The following is a 16,952-nucleotide window of genomic DNA, read 5'->3' on the forward strand; positions in this document are numbered from 1 at the left end:
GACTTTTAAGGTTTAGAGAGAAAGTTAACAGAAAGAAGGGGGGGGGGGACAAGCAGAAAGAGAACTGAAGGCGAGGTTGTTTGTTTTTACAGGGTTGGCAGTCCCGAAGCCAGTCAGAATTCAGTGGTCACTTCCAGCTCTCAGAGGTCTTTTTCCAAGACCATACTGAGCATTCCTGAAACTGCCTACATACTGAATCCTTTGTAGTTACAATCTCAGGGAAGTCTGTCTGAGGCACCCAGTCCTGAGGATCCACTTTCTGATGAGTCTTGGACAAGAGCAGCTAAACAAGGCGACTTTTATCAAGACGCAAGTCAGCACCTTGTTTCTGCTTCCCCAGAGGGAATAAGGGAAGACAACCGCACAAGGGTATAATGATATGGAATGCTCTAAATACACACGACACTGGCTTAATACCATCCTTAACAAATATTCTGTCTTAGCGTGAGTTTTTAACACTTTTATTGGCAAATCTGCGGCCCTGCGACAGTCCAACCTAAGACTTTTGGTGGGGTCTGACATTGCACTGAAACAAAACAAAGCACACTCACTCCCTAAGGTTCCCGCCGGGACTCACATACTTTTGTCACGTAGTTGGTTTTGATTTTGTTTTAGTTTCCTGAGTTACACATGAAGTTATCGCTGTGCCTCATTTTGAATGGTGTTTCCTGCCTCATTTTGATTTTCACCACCAATCGGGTACGGGGCTCTTCCCAAAAGGAACTGTTCCCATTTGGGGACATGTTCTTCTACTGATGCCCAGTAACGAGTCTGGAAAATAAAAATAAACAAAACCACACACACATACATACACAAAAAAACTAAAGTAAGAAAACATAGCAAGCAGTTGAATTCGGCTCTTTGTAATTATCTTCAGTGTGTATATGTGTGTGCGCACATGTACACTCTTACGCACATATATGCAGAATAAATTTCCTCTACAGAACATTTTGTGCTAATTTTAGGGGGGAAACTGGGTACATACTAGTGCTAATTTTTAAATTTCTCGGCAGAAGGAAGGTTTTCAGTGTTATTGTGATTTTGCACGCCCTCTTGTGGCCAGCTGTGTGATTATTAACAGTGCTGCCATTTGCGGCACCTGGTATTAAATAGTCCTGTTTTCTAGTCTAGACTCTGCAGCCTGGACTGTCCATACGGAAATGACCACAGAAGATTATACACAAACAGCTTCCTCAGAATTAACAGATGATGTGACCTGGACCCAGGAACAGGAATGTAACTGCATGTAAGGGGCTGGTAAGCTGGCTCCTCAGGTGAATGGGATGTTATATACCTATCTTTATACACAAACAGCTTCCTCAGAATTAACAGATGATGTGACCTGGACCCAGGAACAGGAATGTAACTGCATGTAAGGGGCTGGTAAGCTGGCTCCTCAGGTGAGTGGGATGTTATATACCTACCTATCTTTAAAAAAAATACTTGATATGACACATTCTCATTTTTCTTAAACTTGTGTTGTGTGTGTACGAATGTGATGTACATGCGTGCACATGGAAACAAGGATATTGGGAGGCCTCTGTCATTCCTTGCCTCCTTGTTCCTTTGACACAGTGTCTCTCTAAGCCTGGACCTGGTCTGGCAGCCAGCTAACCCCCAGTGGTGATTTTCTTCCATCTCACTCCCGCAGCTCTGGGGTGAAAGGCATGAGTTTTAGGTGGGAGCTGGGGTGCAAACTCAGGTCTTCATGCTTCTGCAGCAAATGCTCTTACCTGCCGCGTCATCTCTCCAGCTCTTCAGACTTGTAGCTGAGAAAAGAACTACCATAGTGCACCCATTTGGGTGGATATGACTTGCAAGTAGAGATGCTGTTTATGTCTGACTATGGTCTACAGGCTGCAGAAATCCAAGTAGTGCTGCAACACTGTGTGGAAGAACTTTGATGAGCTGGGAACGGCAGCCGAGGAGGCCGAGGTTTGCACACAGGATGGCAATTTCTATTGGATCAACATAATCAGTTCTGGGGCTGATTCTGTGCTGAGTCAGACAGCGCTAGGAACACATACAGTGGCTCTGCTGTTGGAAGATGGTGTGAGAGACTCTAAATATCTATACATCTGTGCATGTGGCCTGAGAAACAGCCTGACATGCCTAAGATAAAGGTTATCCTGCTGTGCCAGAGCAGCTCAGAATACCATCCAAGGCTAGAGACAGGGGGCTTCTGCGCCATTCACGGCTGAATTAACCACTATTGTCAGGGCCCTGTATGTGCTAAAATAAGGCATTGGTGAATTCAACAAAGGAGGACATACCCAGTGCACAACTCTGTGCCAGAGTTTCTGTATTTGATCACTGCTTTTTCTTGTTACCCTAAATGACACAGAAAATTGAGGGGCAGATTCTCAGCCTCTACTTTTGAGTCTATTCTTATCTCCAGTTGGGCAAAAGGGAAAATGACATCTGAGAAAGCTCATTAGAAGTAGAAAATGAAACTATTCTATATGTAGTGAAATCCCACCCAGCACAAACATCCATAGACCGAGTGCGGCTCCCTTTTGCCAACCATCTCCCCAGCCTGCTTCTGAAAACAGCTAATAAAGCCGCCTGCACTGTGTGGTAAGCACGGGGACAGACATTTGCCTCCTTTCACTTCAGTCCTCCTTTGTAAACCCCATCACAATGGAGACTCGCAGCAGTCTCCTGCCTCAGCCTCCCACCAGGTGTACTGGTGATGAGCATCTGGAAGGTTTTGGCCACAGCCTAAGCAAGCGTCTCCTTACATTCCAGCAAGCACTGCTTGGCTGGGCGCGCAGTCCCTCAGGACTCCAGTATATTCTACAGGACGGCTGCTTCAGTGTGACAAGAAAACAGAATGTTTTATAAAATTTCCATCCTATGTTCCTGAGCCTTGGCTAATGCTCAAATCCAGTTAGGGATGAGCACCGAGTCTCTCATTCTCAGCACTAAGACCAGTTCTGCATCTGCACTGACTGCTGCCCACTGACCAAGGCTGACAGTAGCCGAGCTCTACAGGTCCATGCATAAACATGTGGGAACCAATGTGAAAGCATGCCTATGTAGTAAAATAACAATACTCTAGGGCTGACGACCTCCACTGTCCAGGACTTTTGACTAGGATTTCAGTATTAGGCAAGAATCCTATCCTGTGGAGCAGGTCTCAAACCCAATCAGAGAGTAGATAGTTACACCAAATAGTTGTCTCACTCTTGCAGCAAGAGGCACAGCTTGCCTGGCAGGTTCGTATTGCGGCATGTGAGGTTTAGCACTAGGTAAGACCATTGATGTCTCTTCTCACCCAGCAGACTGCACAGCACCTTCTGACACTATGAAGCCTAGCCAGCAGGGAGGAAGTTTCCTGTTGGTTTCAAACACTTCTCTATGTCTGGAAGCCAAGTGTATGGTGTATGGTGTCTTCAACAATAGAATCTTACCATGCATTTTTGGTTGGTAACCAAGAGCAATAGGCTTTGTTGTCTTGGAAACCTATCGGGCTTCTTGAGCAATAACTCATAAGAAGCTGTTCAATTTTTATTGTAAAACTCACATCTTCTGGGAGCGACACTGTCACCTCTGCAGGGCAGCTCCATTAGAAAGGATGTAAAAGTCAGAGGGTAAGAGTGAGGGCTATGACATGCTGTCTTCTGCATGTGACATGACTACCACAGTCATGAGCCCACAGCTGCTGTGGCTACCCACACGAGATCAAGCCAGCCAAAGTCTTGGCATGGATGAGGCAGAGGGTCTCCAGGCCCCAAGGCGTACTGAAGAGCTACTGGTAGTAGACAGTTGCTGGGAAAGGGGACTCATCCTTTGTTGAGAATGTGGTAAGTGGTGGGTGTGTCCCTATCCCAGTGAATCCTCACATCCATGCACGTGAGGGCAGCTCTAACTGGACTTATAAATTATTTTAAAAAGTATGTGTTTGAGGATAGGTAGGGAGATATAGGTAGATCTGTATACATGAACAACTATTTCAAACATTAAAAAATTATTCCATTAGAGAACTAGATGGCTTAATAGGTTAGGACACTTGCCACTGAGTCTGATGAGCTGAGCTTGATCCCAGAATCCACATGATGGAAGGAGACACAGCAGAAGGTGGTCCTCTGACCTCCACATATGCACACGTGACCATGCATGTGAACTTTCATATGTACACGTGCTGTACACATGCATGCACTCCCATATACACAGAACTATATGCAGATTAATTTTTTTCAAGATATGCTTTAATTACCAGCTATATATATAAAGCATTGTACTGTGGATATAAAAATATTAACCAGACCATCCCTGCTTATTTTACTGACAAAGTAAAGCTGGGCAATAACGGCTGTGTAGCCCTTGTTTAGCTTGCAGGAAATATGCAGTTGTTACTTCCGTTACAGTTAACTCAGGGTCTTACCTCAAGAGACCGCACTGCAGGCTGTGGGTGTGGCTTAAGACTGGCCTGTAAAGACTTCTCTGCAGCTTCTATGTCCTACAACAGACACCAGCATGTAAAACTGAAGTGTGTTTACTACAATATAAATGGCACCTGCACCCCCAGTGTCTGTACCCCAAATCTTTCACCTTAGCCCTTCTCTGGATACACAGTGAGTTTATCCAGTGACGGAGGGACACAGAAGGAAGAGACCTGATTACAGAGCAGTTAACCCACTTCCACCGAGAGTGCAGGGTATCTATGTAGCACGGGAGCACTGGTGGTACTTTCGTGTTCTACCCTTTTACTTTGAGTAGCTTGTAAACACCGGTTATTACTTTGAGGGAAAAACCATGCTTGGGTGTGGTGAAGCATGCCGTAACCCCAGATCGTGGGAGGGAGGGCCATGGCAGGAGGGCTGAGTTTGAGGTCAATCTCCACTGCATAAGGAGACCCTGAGACAAAATCAGCACAGCAAAAAAATGATCAGAGCATGAGTTACATTAGTTTTAAGATCACCTGAAAACAGGCAAAGGGATACAATAATGGCGCGCTGATAAACAAAATTAGATACTCAGACTCACACTATGCAGTTAAGAGTTTAGTTTCTACAGAGGATGTGGCTAGCATATTAATGGCACATGTTATCAACATTCTGTTTTAGAATGTTATGCCATGGAAATATGTCACATAGCTAAGGCTGATCAATGAGTTACTTTACTGCTTTCTAATAGGGCTTTTAAAATATGCCACCACACATCTAACCTTTTGACATTTTGAAGCAACACTATCGCCTACAAAGGCCATGTTTGAGAACTCCATAGTCAAGTTACCTGACTTTTATCTCATGATGCTTTAAAAGTTTCCAACTCTTGTGTTGGGAGACATCACAGTTATCCTTGGCCATGTGCAGTCCTCAGGCTGTGAGCATCTACTCGTCTTTAGGACTGGATTTTAACACTAATTTAAATGGGAAGTGTCATTGCCAGGCAGTACATTGCTTTGAGGATGGCATTCACCAATGGATGTGTCACTGCTAGGCAATACATCATTCAGAGAATAGCATTCAAGAACGACACTCAAATTTGTAGTTTTAATTTCAAGATGAGAATATTTTCTTCTATGGTTGTAAAGACAGCAGGGCAATTAAGCTTAACCTGGTATAATTTTTCTTCCTTACACACCTTAAACACATGCAAAGAAATGTAGGGTTCTGCATGTTGTTATAGAAACATTTGAGTCTGGTTACTGCTCTTCAAACCAGCACCGCTGCTGTCTAGAGCACACTTACTATTCTAAGTTCACAGAGGTCTGGGTGCAAGGCTTGGCACACTCTGTGTCTCCTTTGAGCTGAGTGAATTGCTTGCTAGCAAAAAGTTCTCCAGATCCATGTACACGCATCAGAGCAATCTAAGTAGAGGGCTGTTGGACAGACGGAGAGAAATGGAAGAGGGCGTGGGAGTGGGGTGTGAAGAAGCCAATGCTGAACAGGAGAAAAAGGATGGCAGATGGTAGCGGCGGGAGCAAGGAATGGGTGTGAAATGTAAAAAGAAAAACAGGAAATTCCCTAAAGGGACTCCCCAAAGTTGCACAACCATTAATGCACCTGCTGTCTAGGGGAAGGTGATTTGAAGGAAAAATACACAATTTAGGGCTATAAAAGCTGATGTCAGCATGTCTATCCCTTACCAGAAGCTTACAGCTAAGACACATGCTAGAGACACACGCTGCCACCATGACAGCACAGAAGACCAGCTCCTCGTGGATGTTCACTGAGATTTTACAAGGTTTGTGAAGTTGTATTAGTAAATAAAACAGAAAATAATCATTCCTCCAGCTCTGCCAGGGCTCCTAGAACAGGTGCATTGTTCCTGTCAGTACAGATCTGTGTGACACTCAGCTTTGATATTATCGAGGTTTTTCCTGAAGACAGAAAGCAGGGACACTGAGTATCTCTTGCAGAGTAGTAGATCTGCAAACAGAAGAGGAGCTGTCTGCAGAGGCAGATCCTGTAGCGTTCACCCCACCCCACATCACTGCATGCTGCCTCAACCCCACGACTTGAGGCTCCTAGGTGTTCTGCTGACTTCTCATGCTTCTCTTCGGCTGCCTTGGTGTGGGCTTTCTTAACATGTGTGACAACTTTACTCCCCTTGTTTACTCTGTCTTCCCTTGTGCCTGCATTACACGGCTTCAACCACTACTGCAGAGGAGGGCTAGAACTCTACCGCACCACTCACTTCTCTACTGGGTAAAGCCCCTTGCTGAGTGGGCTGAGTGGCGCTGGGGTCTCAAAGGCCAGGTGCCCCTGTTGCCCTCCACAGTAATGCTACCTGATGCCTTGCTCGCAGGAACACAAAGCTCCCTAGACTGTTCTTTCAGGATGATGTTCATTGTCTCCACTTGATGCCTGGTGTCATGGTCTTATTAATGACTTATTCATTCAAGTGCTCACCAAGTACTTGCTTTGACACGTGCCAAGAGAATATTTTGTTTTATTTTGTAACTGTCCTAAGATTGATGTGTTGGTTAAACAACCACTTGAAATTTATCCTCATACACCTTAGATTCAAAACCAGTTCAGTAAACAGGATGAAGGATGACTTCCCTTTGCCAGACTGGATTAAACCAAATGGAACAAAAATGCCACGATTTGACTTTGCAACAAGTTATATCCCGAAATTTCTATACGAGGCCTCCTGACAGCTGTATACATGGCCAGAGGTGTATACTATGTCACATGGAACTTTTCTGTGCCTTACTTAGAACTTCAGCCTCATTACACGTGTGCAAATATTAGGGAGAACAGTGTACACTGGGTTTGGCATTATCCGTGGCTTCAGATGGCTGCTGGGAAGTCTTGGAGGCCCCTCCCCCCCAGACCAGGGAGACTATTGCATACACAGGTATGCTGGTGCTGGGGAGCTCCTGGGGACTAAGCATTTGGGTTTTTTAAACAAAGTCTCACTCTGTGGCTCAGGTTTGCCTCAAACTCACAGCAGTCCTGTTCCAGCCTCCCAAGTACTGGGATTACAGGCACTGAGATGTCACACTTAGTTCCGGTCTGAGGTTGTGAGATAAGGGGGGAAAAGATAGGGCACAGAACCAATGGTTTTAACTTAAAAACCTTGCAATCCTTTGACTGAATTGGAATTACTGATAGGAACTCTTGTTGTATCTTATCTTAAAAAGGAAAATCAAAGAGGCTGCAATAAATAGCCCCAGTGCCCAGATTGAGCGCTCGGAATATATTTCCTGCCAAAAGGAGCCAAAGCTCCTTGAAGCAATGACCAACTCCAAGTCTGTATGGCAAATACAAGAAGGCTGCAAGAACCCTCCAGGTCAGGAAGAAAGGAAACTATAGAAGACTGTTACTATATTGGCGAAGGCATTCAGGGCTAACTTAGAGAGGTTTCCATTTGGTAAGAATGGCATAATATGAGTATAAAAAGACAAAGAACTGAAATATTTCAAATCTCAGAAAATTAAAAGCAAAGCAACATCTCACAAGTCACCCTGGAGGAATGGTGGGAAACTGGCCTGTTTTTAAAAACGACGTGCAGGGGCTGGAGAGATGGCTCGGTGCTTTGGTTCCTAGCATCTAAATCAGGTACCTCACAAGTGCCTATAAATGCAGCTCCAGGGTGAAGATGCTCCCTTCTGGCCTCAACAAGCACCTGCATTCACGTGCACAGCACATAACCAATCTTTTTGAAAAGAAATAACAATACAGGGCAGGAAATGGGGCTTAGCAATTGCCTAACATGTACAAGGACTTAGATTTGATTCCCAGCTCTATAAAACAAGAACATCTAAATCCATAAAAGTGCTCACATATTCAGTATCCTGTTTCCTACATTAACTATCCGTAACTAGGTAACTGACGGGCAGCAGATTCTCTTTAAACCAACAAAAACCACAAGTCAAATGAGAAAGAATAAAATAACTGGAACACAAATTTGATTTTTTTTCTTTGTAAGATAGAGTATTGCTGTGTTACCCTGGCTAGCCTAAACTTGCTTCATTGGTGAGACTGGCTTAGAATTTGAAGCAGTTCTGTGCTGGTGCCTCTGAGGGCTGAAATTATAGCCATGAGCTATAGATACAGCCTTTAGAATACATCCAGCCAGTGATCAGGAATGCTGAAGTGATCTTGCCTCAAATATCAAACTCAAATGTGATGGGGGTTCTAGATTTCCACACTTAGCACTATAGCCATTAACCTAACCTACCAGAGCTTAAACTGTGCTGGCTGTTGAGTTATTATGTACTTAAGCATAAAATGAATATCAAGTTTTGAAGGTTGGTGAAAAAAAAATCTTTTGAAAGCAAATGTTTGTGATATTTTACAAGTACTAAAAAAATAACAACTCTCATCTTTGATTTTGATGGTACTGGGGACTGCGCCCAGGGCCTAGTGCACGCCAAGCTCAGCTGTTTCTCCGGTCTTCATCAAAGGTACTTGTCATCAGCCATCCAGGTGACAGTCTGCTGAAGTTCCTACTTAATTGCAACTGCCCCATGATGGCAGTAGAGGCTCTCGTTCTATTCCTGATTGTAATGTTTTCCTATCCTACGCTGTCCTTCAGGGCCTGGACAACTTCTATAAGCACAGGATGGTCTTTCTGTGGAGGGTGAGTTTTCTGGGAGGGGAGGAGGAAGTGTATTTTATAACACAGAAGTATTTACACAAACAAAACCCTCCCTCTCCTCCAAATGCACACCAATCATGCTTGTTTTTAAGGCTGACATTCTCTTGAATACTAGTCAGGAAAAGTTACTCCGCCTGCATTTTCCAAGTCCACAATCTTTTGTGACATTTACTGACTGAAGTTTGACTCAGAGCTGTCTTTCTTCACATGCAGTTTATTTACTGAGATGTCAAATATTTCATGGATTAGTTATTTCTTTATGCCTCCTTTAAAAAATTCTCCGGCATTTGATACTGCTTTTTGAAAAATAGTTTTAAAGTTAGCACACAAAACAACGGTTTTATTAGGCCATTTCCACACATACATGGCACATACATGTCTTTCTTCATCTCTTCCCTGTGTTCTCTTCCTTCCCTCTTCTTGGCCCCACTTCTCTTTTCATATTGCCTGTTTATGATAGTTTATTTCTCCCAAATGACTTGACAGAAATGTTATCAAATTCATTGCAAATTTTTCAAAATACATATGTAAATAACTTTGTGATAAGTGACTGTAAGTAAACAAGAGTTTCCCCAGTGAAAATGAGGTCTTCTTAAATTTTCTCTTGAATATCACATTTTAGTGTAATAGATATCTTTATACTATCATGAGTAGCAGGGAAGAATTCCCGAGTAGCTTAGAATTGTATTGCAAATGTAAATCTGAATTTGTGCATTTTCATGCTTATTCAGAAGAGGCTGATCCCTTGTTAATGTTTATTACACCAGTCAGAAGACCAAAGGAAGATGAAATAACGCGTAGTAGGAGGGGTCATGCTTGTGATAGTATGCTTTTGGTAGAGCCGTCTGTAAGCTTTGGGTACCGCCAAGGCGCCTGCCCTAGAAGTAACCTACCCTGGTCCTGACAAGACACTGGAAGTAGTTACACTATGGTTTACCACTCTTTAAACACTTGGGCCTGACTAGTGGTTTTTACAGTTTGAGAGCACGACTTGGGAACCATGGAAAGGTCGAATGGGAGAGGGAGGGCAGACCAAGCTCACTTTTATCTAATTTTTAAACCTCGGAAAAACATTTAACGTTAAAAGGAATGTTTAACCTTTCAATGAGAATCTAATGTAATATACATGATATTTAATGTCTTTCCCATAAGCTGGGCCTGGTGGCACAGGACTGTAATCCCAGCTACACAGGGGACTGAGGCAGGAGGATTACGTTTTGCACATTCATGGCCAATCGAGGCAACAGAGTAAGTTTAAGAGCAGTCTAGGAAACTTAGACTCTATTTCAAAATGAGAAGCAGGTCAGTGGATGACTCAATGGGTAAAAGCACTTGTGGCTGAGTCTGACAGTCTGAGTCAAACCCAGAATCCACAGAGAATAGAGGAAATTCTCCCACAAATTATCCTCTGATTGTCTTAAAAATATGTGGCACCCCACCTAATATATAAATAAAAAGGAAAGTGAGGGCTGGGGCTATAGTTCAACAGTGGAAGGCTTGCTAGCACGTGTAAAAAGTCCTGGATTTTATCCCCACTCTCCCAGCCCTCACCCCCTATACACACATGAGCTCTCTTGGGAAATGGGAAGCAGTTCTCGGATAGTGTGTGTTTAACATCCATGACGGCCTGGGTTTATTCTCAAGCACTCCGTCTCCCCAGAGAAAATCTTTCAACACGATATTCCACAGTAATCAAATTCTATTTATCTTACTTTTATACACTGATTCCTATATTAATACTGCTTTGGAATTTTAAACCATGAAAACAACACAGGATTTAAAAATGCGTATGTGATTAAAGCATATAAAACAAAGGCAGGACACAAAGCATGTCTAGCAGCAGTCACCATGGCTGGGATGCAGCAACTGCTTAAAAAATGAGTAGGGCATTATGGAGACGGGCATGTTGTCCTTTAGTTTCTCTTCACTATGATGGCCAGGGGAAAAATTCAGCAACTAAACTCATTTCTTTCAGTTATGAAAACCAGTACATTCCCTTCCTTATCCACTTGTGATGGATTATACCCATGGACCCATGATTTGAAAATCAACTCAATTAATTTAACACATCCAATCTGTAGAACTTTATAAAATGGAAACTGAACTTTATATAAAACTGAGTTTTACATAAATATTAAAAAATAAGGAAACTGGGTTGATGACTATTTTTTTAGCTTCTCTCCTCACCTCTATTAGTGTCAAGAATAGTTTATTTATTTAAAAATTAATTTTTAGGTGTACATGTGTGTGACTGAGTGTCTGACTCTGTGTGCAAGAACTCACTGGGGTCACAAGAGGTGTCGGATCAGGTGTTCCATGAAACTGGAGTCACAATGGTTGTGAGCCACCATGTGGGTACTGAGGACGAACCTGGTCCCCTAGAAGAGCAGCTTGTGCCCCTAACCATTGAACCTTCTCTCCATCCTATTTCCCTATTCTTGAAGCATCTAAATAGAAGATCAATCTTTCTTAAATGTGTGTGTGTGTGTGTGTGTGTGCGCGCGTGTGCGTGCATGCGCACATGTGCAGCATATTAACCAGGTCTCTCCTATCGTGTGGGTCCTGGGCATCCAACTAGGTCATTAGGCTTAGTGGCGAGTGCCTTTGCCTGCAGAGCCATCTTGCCAGCACATTTATTTCTTCTGTAAATCTGTGTTCTTCTTGAACTTAGATATTTCTAGGACTACATCACAGTTACATACTGAGCCTTATGTTCTCTGGTTCCTGTATCAATTACTGTTCTGTTGCTGAGACGAAACACCGTGACAGAAACAGCTAAAGAAGCATTTATTCTGGCTCACGGTTCCGGAGGAGTAAGAGTCCACCACAGAGGGGAGGCATGGCAGCGGCCGGAGCAGGAAGCTTAGAGATTACATAGCAACTGCACACAGGAAACACAAGGTGAAAACTGAAAGTGAGGTTGTCAACTTTTAAAGTCCATCCCCAGTGACAGGCTTACTCCAGCTGCAGCTCCTAAAGGTCCCATAATTTTCCCCAAAAAGCACCACTAACTGGCGACCAAGTGTTCAAATACATGAGCCTCTGGGGGACATTGTCTATTCAAACGAGCACAGTCTCTGACATGCCCAACTTTGTCTTCTGTGAATTTTTAAGCTTCTTAGATCATAATCCCGCTAACGTCAACAGAGCCATTCATCTTTCTGCTCTTGACTGCTTTTATTTAAGAATCCAGTGGAGCATCTTAACTATTGAACACAGATGAGGTTTGGCTTCATCTCAGAAGTCTCTATGAGCATTTTTACATCAGTTCTGTCTCTTAATTAGGTCTAATATTCAGAACATAGAAATTATACCAAATCATAAATTCATGCAAAGTATCTTTGGAAAGGCGGGGAAACCTCCATTCTATAGAGGCTCCCAAGCACCTTTTTGCTCTTACGCTTCAGTCTCCGGTCTATCCCGTGTAGTTGAGTATGCGATCACAGAAAGGGCCTGTCTTCTCTACGAGGAGCTCGCACAGTTCGGCCAGCATCTAATCTGTAGCCTTCCTGAACAAACCCTGGTTTATCCTGACTTTGTCATCTCTACTTTAGCTCTAGGCATTCATCAGATGCTGGCTCATTAAAAGGAAAACACTTAAAACCAAACATCACATCACTGGCTACAGGTAGTAGCGATCAAGTCTTCCAATTTAGTTTCTCTAACTTTTCACAGCAATTTCCAGAATACCCTATATATTTCCATTTAAAAATAAATATTGTTAACACCATTGGGCAAGTAAGACATATGGCAATATAGAATGCTTTGGTAGCACTATGGCTGTGACTTAAATTACTGTGGATCAAACTGCCAGAAGCTGAGAAGATAACTGAATTTTCCTCTCCCTTTATCCTGTAGTGAGGATAGAAGATAGCTGTATCATGCCTATCGATGAAAATATTTAACAATAAAAAGCTGAAAACACTGCTTTATAACTTAAATAATATAGTCTTACTACCAAATGTTTTAGTCATAGGATCTCTTGGAAGCTTGAATGGAAGCAAACTCTAGGGTTTTAATTATGGATGAAGCCACACAATTCTGGAAGCACAGTATAGCAAGCAGCCAAAAATGTTACACATATGATTTTATTCCAAATGGGCACATTGGCCAAATGGTGAGGCCCTGCACAATCATCCACTTTGACCACCTACTCCATAACTATCCCAAGGAGTCTGCGAAGTGAGCTCTCACACAAAGAATTCTGTGAAATTAGTTGGGCAAAATCAAGCGGTTCACGTTTCCATGCTGTTTAGTATTTGAGTTGGATCTAAACACATCACAGCTTAAGGTCTTTGGGGTCCTTCCTTGAAGTGGAAGAATATGGAAAATGTAAGGATACACTTTCTGCTTCTTCTTGCACAAAGGTGACCTTAATATTCTTCCTGTCGTCATTGATTTTTTGGTTGACAGAAAATATTTAGCTTATGTAAACTTCGATTTTTTTCATTTTTAAAAAGCAAGAATCCATATGCTATTTGCCCAACTAACACAGGCTTGAAAAAGACATCGGCTCATTAAGTCTGCCTGTTACTAAAAACAAAGAAATGATGTGAATCTAAATCATAAGATGCACTGTAAATACCTCAGGAAAGGGAAGACATCTATATCCGTCATGGAAATTACCTGCAAGAGACTGAGGTTCCTCTTTAGAGCAGTCTCAGTGGCTTGGAGGAGACATGCCCTGCCTGTGTTCTGATCACCAAAATTATTCCTCATTTTCTGAAGTAACTTTAATCTTCGTGATACTCTGAAAAAGAAATGGAGATTATATAGAGGAAAAATTGAAAAGCAAACATTTTATTGCTTGACCAGTATACAACATTTCTTTCTTAATTGTATCTCACCTCAACTATGACCATGATTGAAAGCTGATTCTTTTATCAACTAATGGGACAATAAAAAGAGTAGATATTTTACTATGCCTTAAGTCAATCTGGATAAAATTATTTTTATTTTCATTAACATATACTTCTCATATGTCATAAGTACATGCCTTTCTTTTTTAGCCTCCGTGGTCTTTTGAAAGTATTTTAGAGTGTTGAAGACATGTAATTTTTGGTGAAAATGCAAACTGTAATACATAGCTCCCTGTACACATAGTTATATATACCTCCCCACACATATACATTGCTATAACTTGCTATAGGAAACCTTCTGCTTAACACTTCAGTACCCCTGAATCTCATGTTACACATTTAGAATTGTGCTAAACTTCCATATGTTTGAAGAAGCAATAAAAATATTTTTTATCTCTTTTTCCAAGAGAAAGATGATGGTTTGATATATGAGTGAGAGGCTGTATGTATGAATGCCTGCATGCTCACAAGGTAAACCAATGCTTGAAGAAAGATGGAAAGATATGAGTAAATTGTTTGACTGTTTCATTATATATAATACACTTGAAAAGTTTCTTGTTCATTTTATAAGTTTTTAGGTCCTCTAAATGATAAGAAATCATGTACAATGATTAAAAATACGTAAGTGGTATACAGAAAAATAGTAAGTCATGAAGGTAGCCAAAGAACACTGTTTCATGGGGCTATCTTGAATGTAGAACTAGAACTTTTGTTTTTATGAGAATAGTGTATTAGAACAGCAAAGGGCAGAACTTGGTAATTAGACAATAGAAAAATCTGAAAGCTCACAGATAGTCAAAGAAGATTAAATATAAGATCATGGCTAGCTATACAATATGCTGAACCAAGTGAAAAATGATTAGACTATGACATCAGAACATTAGAGAGAATGCAAGGGCTGTGGCTGTACAAGTCATGCTCCATGAACATAATGCCAGCCCAAGATAAAAGGCCTCAAGTCTATTGAAAGCCAATCTTGGAGCTGGAGAAATGGCTCTTGATTTTCTAGAGGACTTGCGTTTAGTTCTCAGCACCCACATCAAGCAGTAAAACTTGCCTGTAGCTCTTAGCTCCAGGGGTTCTGATACCCTCACCCTCTTCTGGGCCCCATGTATTCACACATGTATAATTATACACCACACACACACACACACACACACACAGAGAGAGAGAGAGAGAGAGAGAGAGAGAGAGAGAGAGAGAGAGATGAGAAAGAGAGAAAATCTCAAGTAATAAACTTTAATTTTTTTTTTTAATTTAAAAGAAAAAAAGATTCAAGTATGGTGGTAAGTACCCTTATTCCAAGCACTCAGGAGACAGAACGATCAGGGGTTCAAGATAAGTTTTAATTGTATAGCAAGTTCAAGACCAGTCTGGGCCACATGAGACCCTTTCTCAAGAGCCCCTGCTACCAAAAACGTTCTATTGTGAAGCACAGAATGGGTGAATTTTGATATTAGTTTTTTAAAAGTAAGTAGATATATAGACATATAAAACATAATTGTGCCTTTTAGTCTTAAGAGACAATGAAATCATCTCCAATAAAGCCTCACGTCAGAATATGACACTTTAATATGTCTAAGTCTTCCTGTGTATGTTTCACTAATAAAGTCAGCACACGCTCCATATTTAGAGTATCTTTTTCAAAAACTTACATTTCTTCATGCCTTTTAGAAAGATGGATTTCTTGAGTGAACAAGGAAGTCATCTTTAATCAAAGCCGGGCTATAAGCTTTCTGCTAAATAATAAAAACAGTTATTTTTCCCCTATGTTCAGCTCTACAATTTGGTCACTTTAGTGCTGCGACAACCCATTGATTCTCTCAGAAGAGAAAACTGGCCATTTCATGTACAATGGGAAAGAATGCACGCAAACCCAATTGTATTAATGATTTTTTTTTTTTGCTTTGTTCTTTGCATTTGCCAGATTCGCCCCCAAAACCATGGATCAGGTAAACTCAACACACTTCTTATTTTCTACCTCCACCCAAACTCTAACCTTGAACTGAAACAAACAAGAGCTGGTATAAGACTTGTGTACATTTTAACAGACAGAAGAAAAAAAAAACTATATAAAAATTCAAAACAGGAATATCACCATCCCTTGGGCATGTGCGCAGAGACGGTGAGAAAGGCAAGTATGAACCAATTGGAAATCCGTGGTCTTTCCTTCCCTGGCACACTGCCCAGGTCTACCATCACTCTTCCAAACAAGGGAAGTGTTTTCCATGTGTAATTCAGGATAATCTCAATGCAGTCCTCTCAGTGTAGCCCGGCAGGTAGGAACTCTCGTTTGGAGAGTTTAGAAACTCTTTTCTAGGGCACACTTTACACCGGGTACAGCGTCACCTCGGCTCAAGACCTTGCATCGAAAAGCACAAAAAGGTAAAGGTGCCCCACCTGAGGGAGGAAACTACAGCCAAGACGTTCCCTGAAGGCGGCTTTCCTAAACTTTCTGAAATTAAACAATCCCTGAAGCGCCTCGGGTCGGATGCAGCGGGGCAGCCTGAGTGGGACCGCACACGAGAAAACTCGGCCTTTGGAAGCGAGGCGCCCGACGGCAGGCCCAGCTCGCGCCTGTCTCCCCGGGGAAACGCCTGAGACCCTGCCTCACCACCTGGCTCTCCCCTGAATAGTGTCCTCCACCTCGGCCTGCCGGCCTCACGACCAACGGGCCGCGGCCACCCCGCGCCCACCGCCGAGCTCTTCCGGGAAGGCGCCGCGAACCACGCCTGCGCAGGACCTGGGCGTGGCCAGGCGGCCAGCGTCCCGCCCTTTCCGCTGTGACGTCAGCGGCTCTGGCTCGGTGCAAGGTAGCCCGAGGGGGCCTCAGGGGCCTGGAGGGAGACCAGCTGGTTCCTCGAGCTTTTTAAAAAAAAAAGTGGGATCGGCCCGTGTTAAACAGTCGTCAGGGAGTCCGGGTGGTTTCCTGGGAACCCTGGGATGCTCCCGTAGTGTGTAAAGTGTGTGTGTGAAGTGTGTGTGTGTGTGGTGGTGGTGGTGGTGGCATGATATGCCATAGTATGTCTAGGTGTC

The 16,952-nt window shown here is 42.6% G+C and overlaps 1 protein-coding gene across 5 annotated transcripts; it reads right to left on the minus strand.

Annotated features, from left to right (window-relative positions):
- Positions 1–445: 445 nt before the first annotated feature.
- Cep15 (centrosomal protein 15) lies at positions 446–16,656 on the minus strand. 5 transcript variants are annotated; one of them, XM_057770636.1, is made up of 5 exons: positions 16,534–16,656; positions 15,572–15,652; positions 13,684–13,807; positions 4,388–4,462; positions 446–771 (listed from the first exon to the last, which is right to left on the minus strand). In XM_057770636.1, exons 2-5 carry the CDS (start codon positions 15,622–15,624, stop codon positions 637–639), a joined length of 387 nt encoding a protein of 128 aa, XP_057626619.1. In that variant the 5' UTR covers positions 15,625–15,652; positions 16,534–16,656; the 3' UTR covers positions 446–636. The 5 variants fall into 5 exon arrangements, with proteins under 5 accessions (XP_057626619.1, XP_057626621.1, XP_057626618.1 ...); XM_057770638.1 differs by having other exon boundaries at positions 16,563–16,655; XM_057770635.1 differs by having other exon boundaries at positions 16,317–16,653.
- Positions 16,657–16,952: the final 296 nt, after the last annotated feature.

Source organism: Chionomys nivalis, chromosome 5 (genome assembly GCF_950005125.1).
Source record: "Chionomys nivalis chromosome 5, mChiNiv1.1, whole genome shotgun sequence".
Lineage (NCBI taxonomy): Eukaryota > Metazoa > Chordata > Mammalia > Rodentia > Cricetidae > Chionomys > Chionomys nivalis.

Coding starts and splice junctions, on each gene's coding strand:
- Cep15 (XM_057770636.1), bottom strand. CDS start 15,624: ATGACTTCCTTGTTCACTCAAGAAATCCATCTTTCTAAAAGGCATGAA. Junction 13,808..15,571: donor TCTAAAAGGCATGAAGAAAT/GTAAGTTTTTGA, acceptor TTTCTTTTTCAG/AGTATCACGAAGATTAAAGT. Junction 4,463..13,683: donor GGAACCTCAGTCTCTTGCAG/GTAATTTCCATG, acceptor TGTCTGTTGTAG/GACATAGAAGCTGCAGAGAA.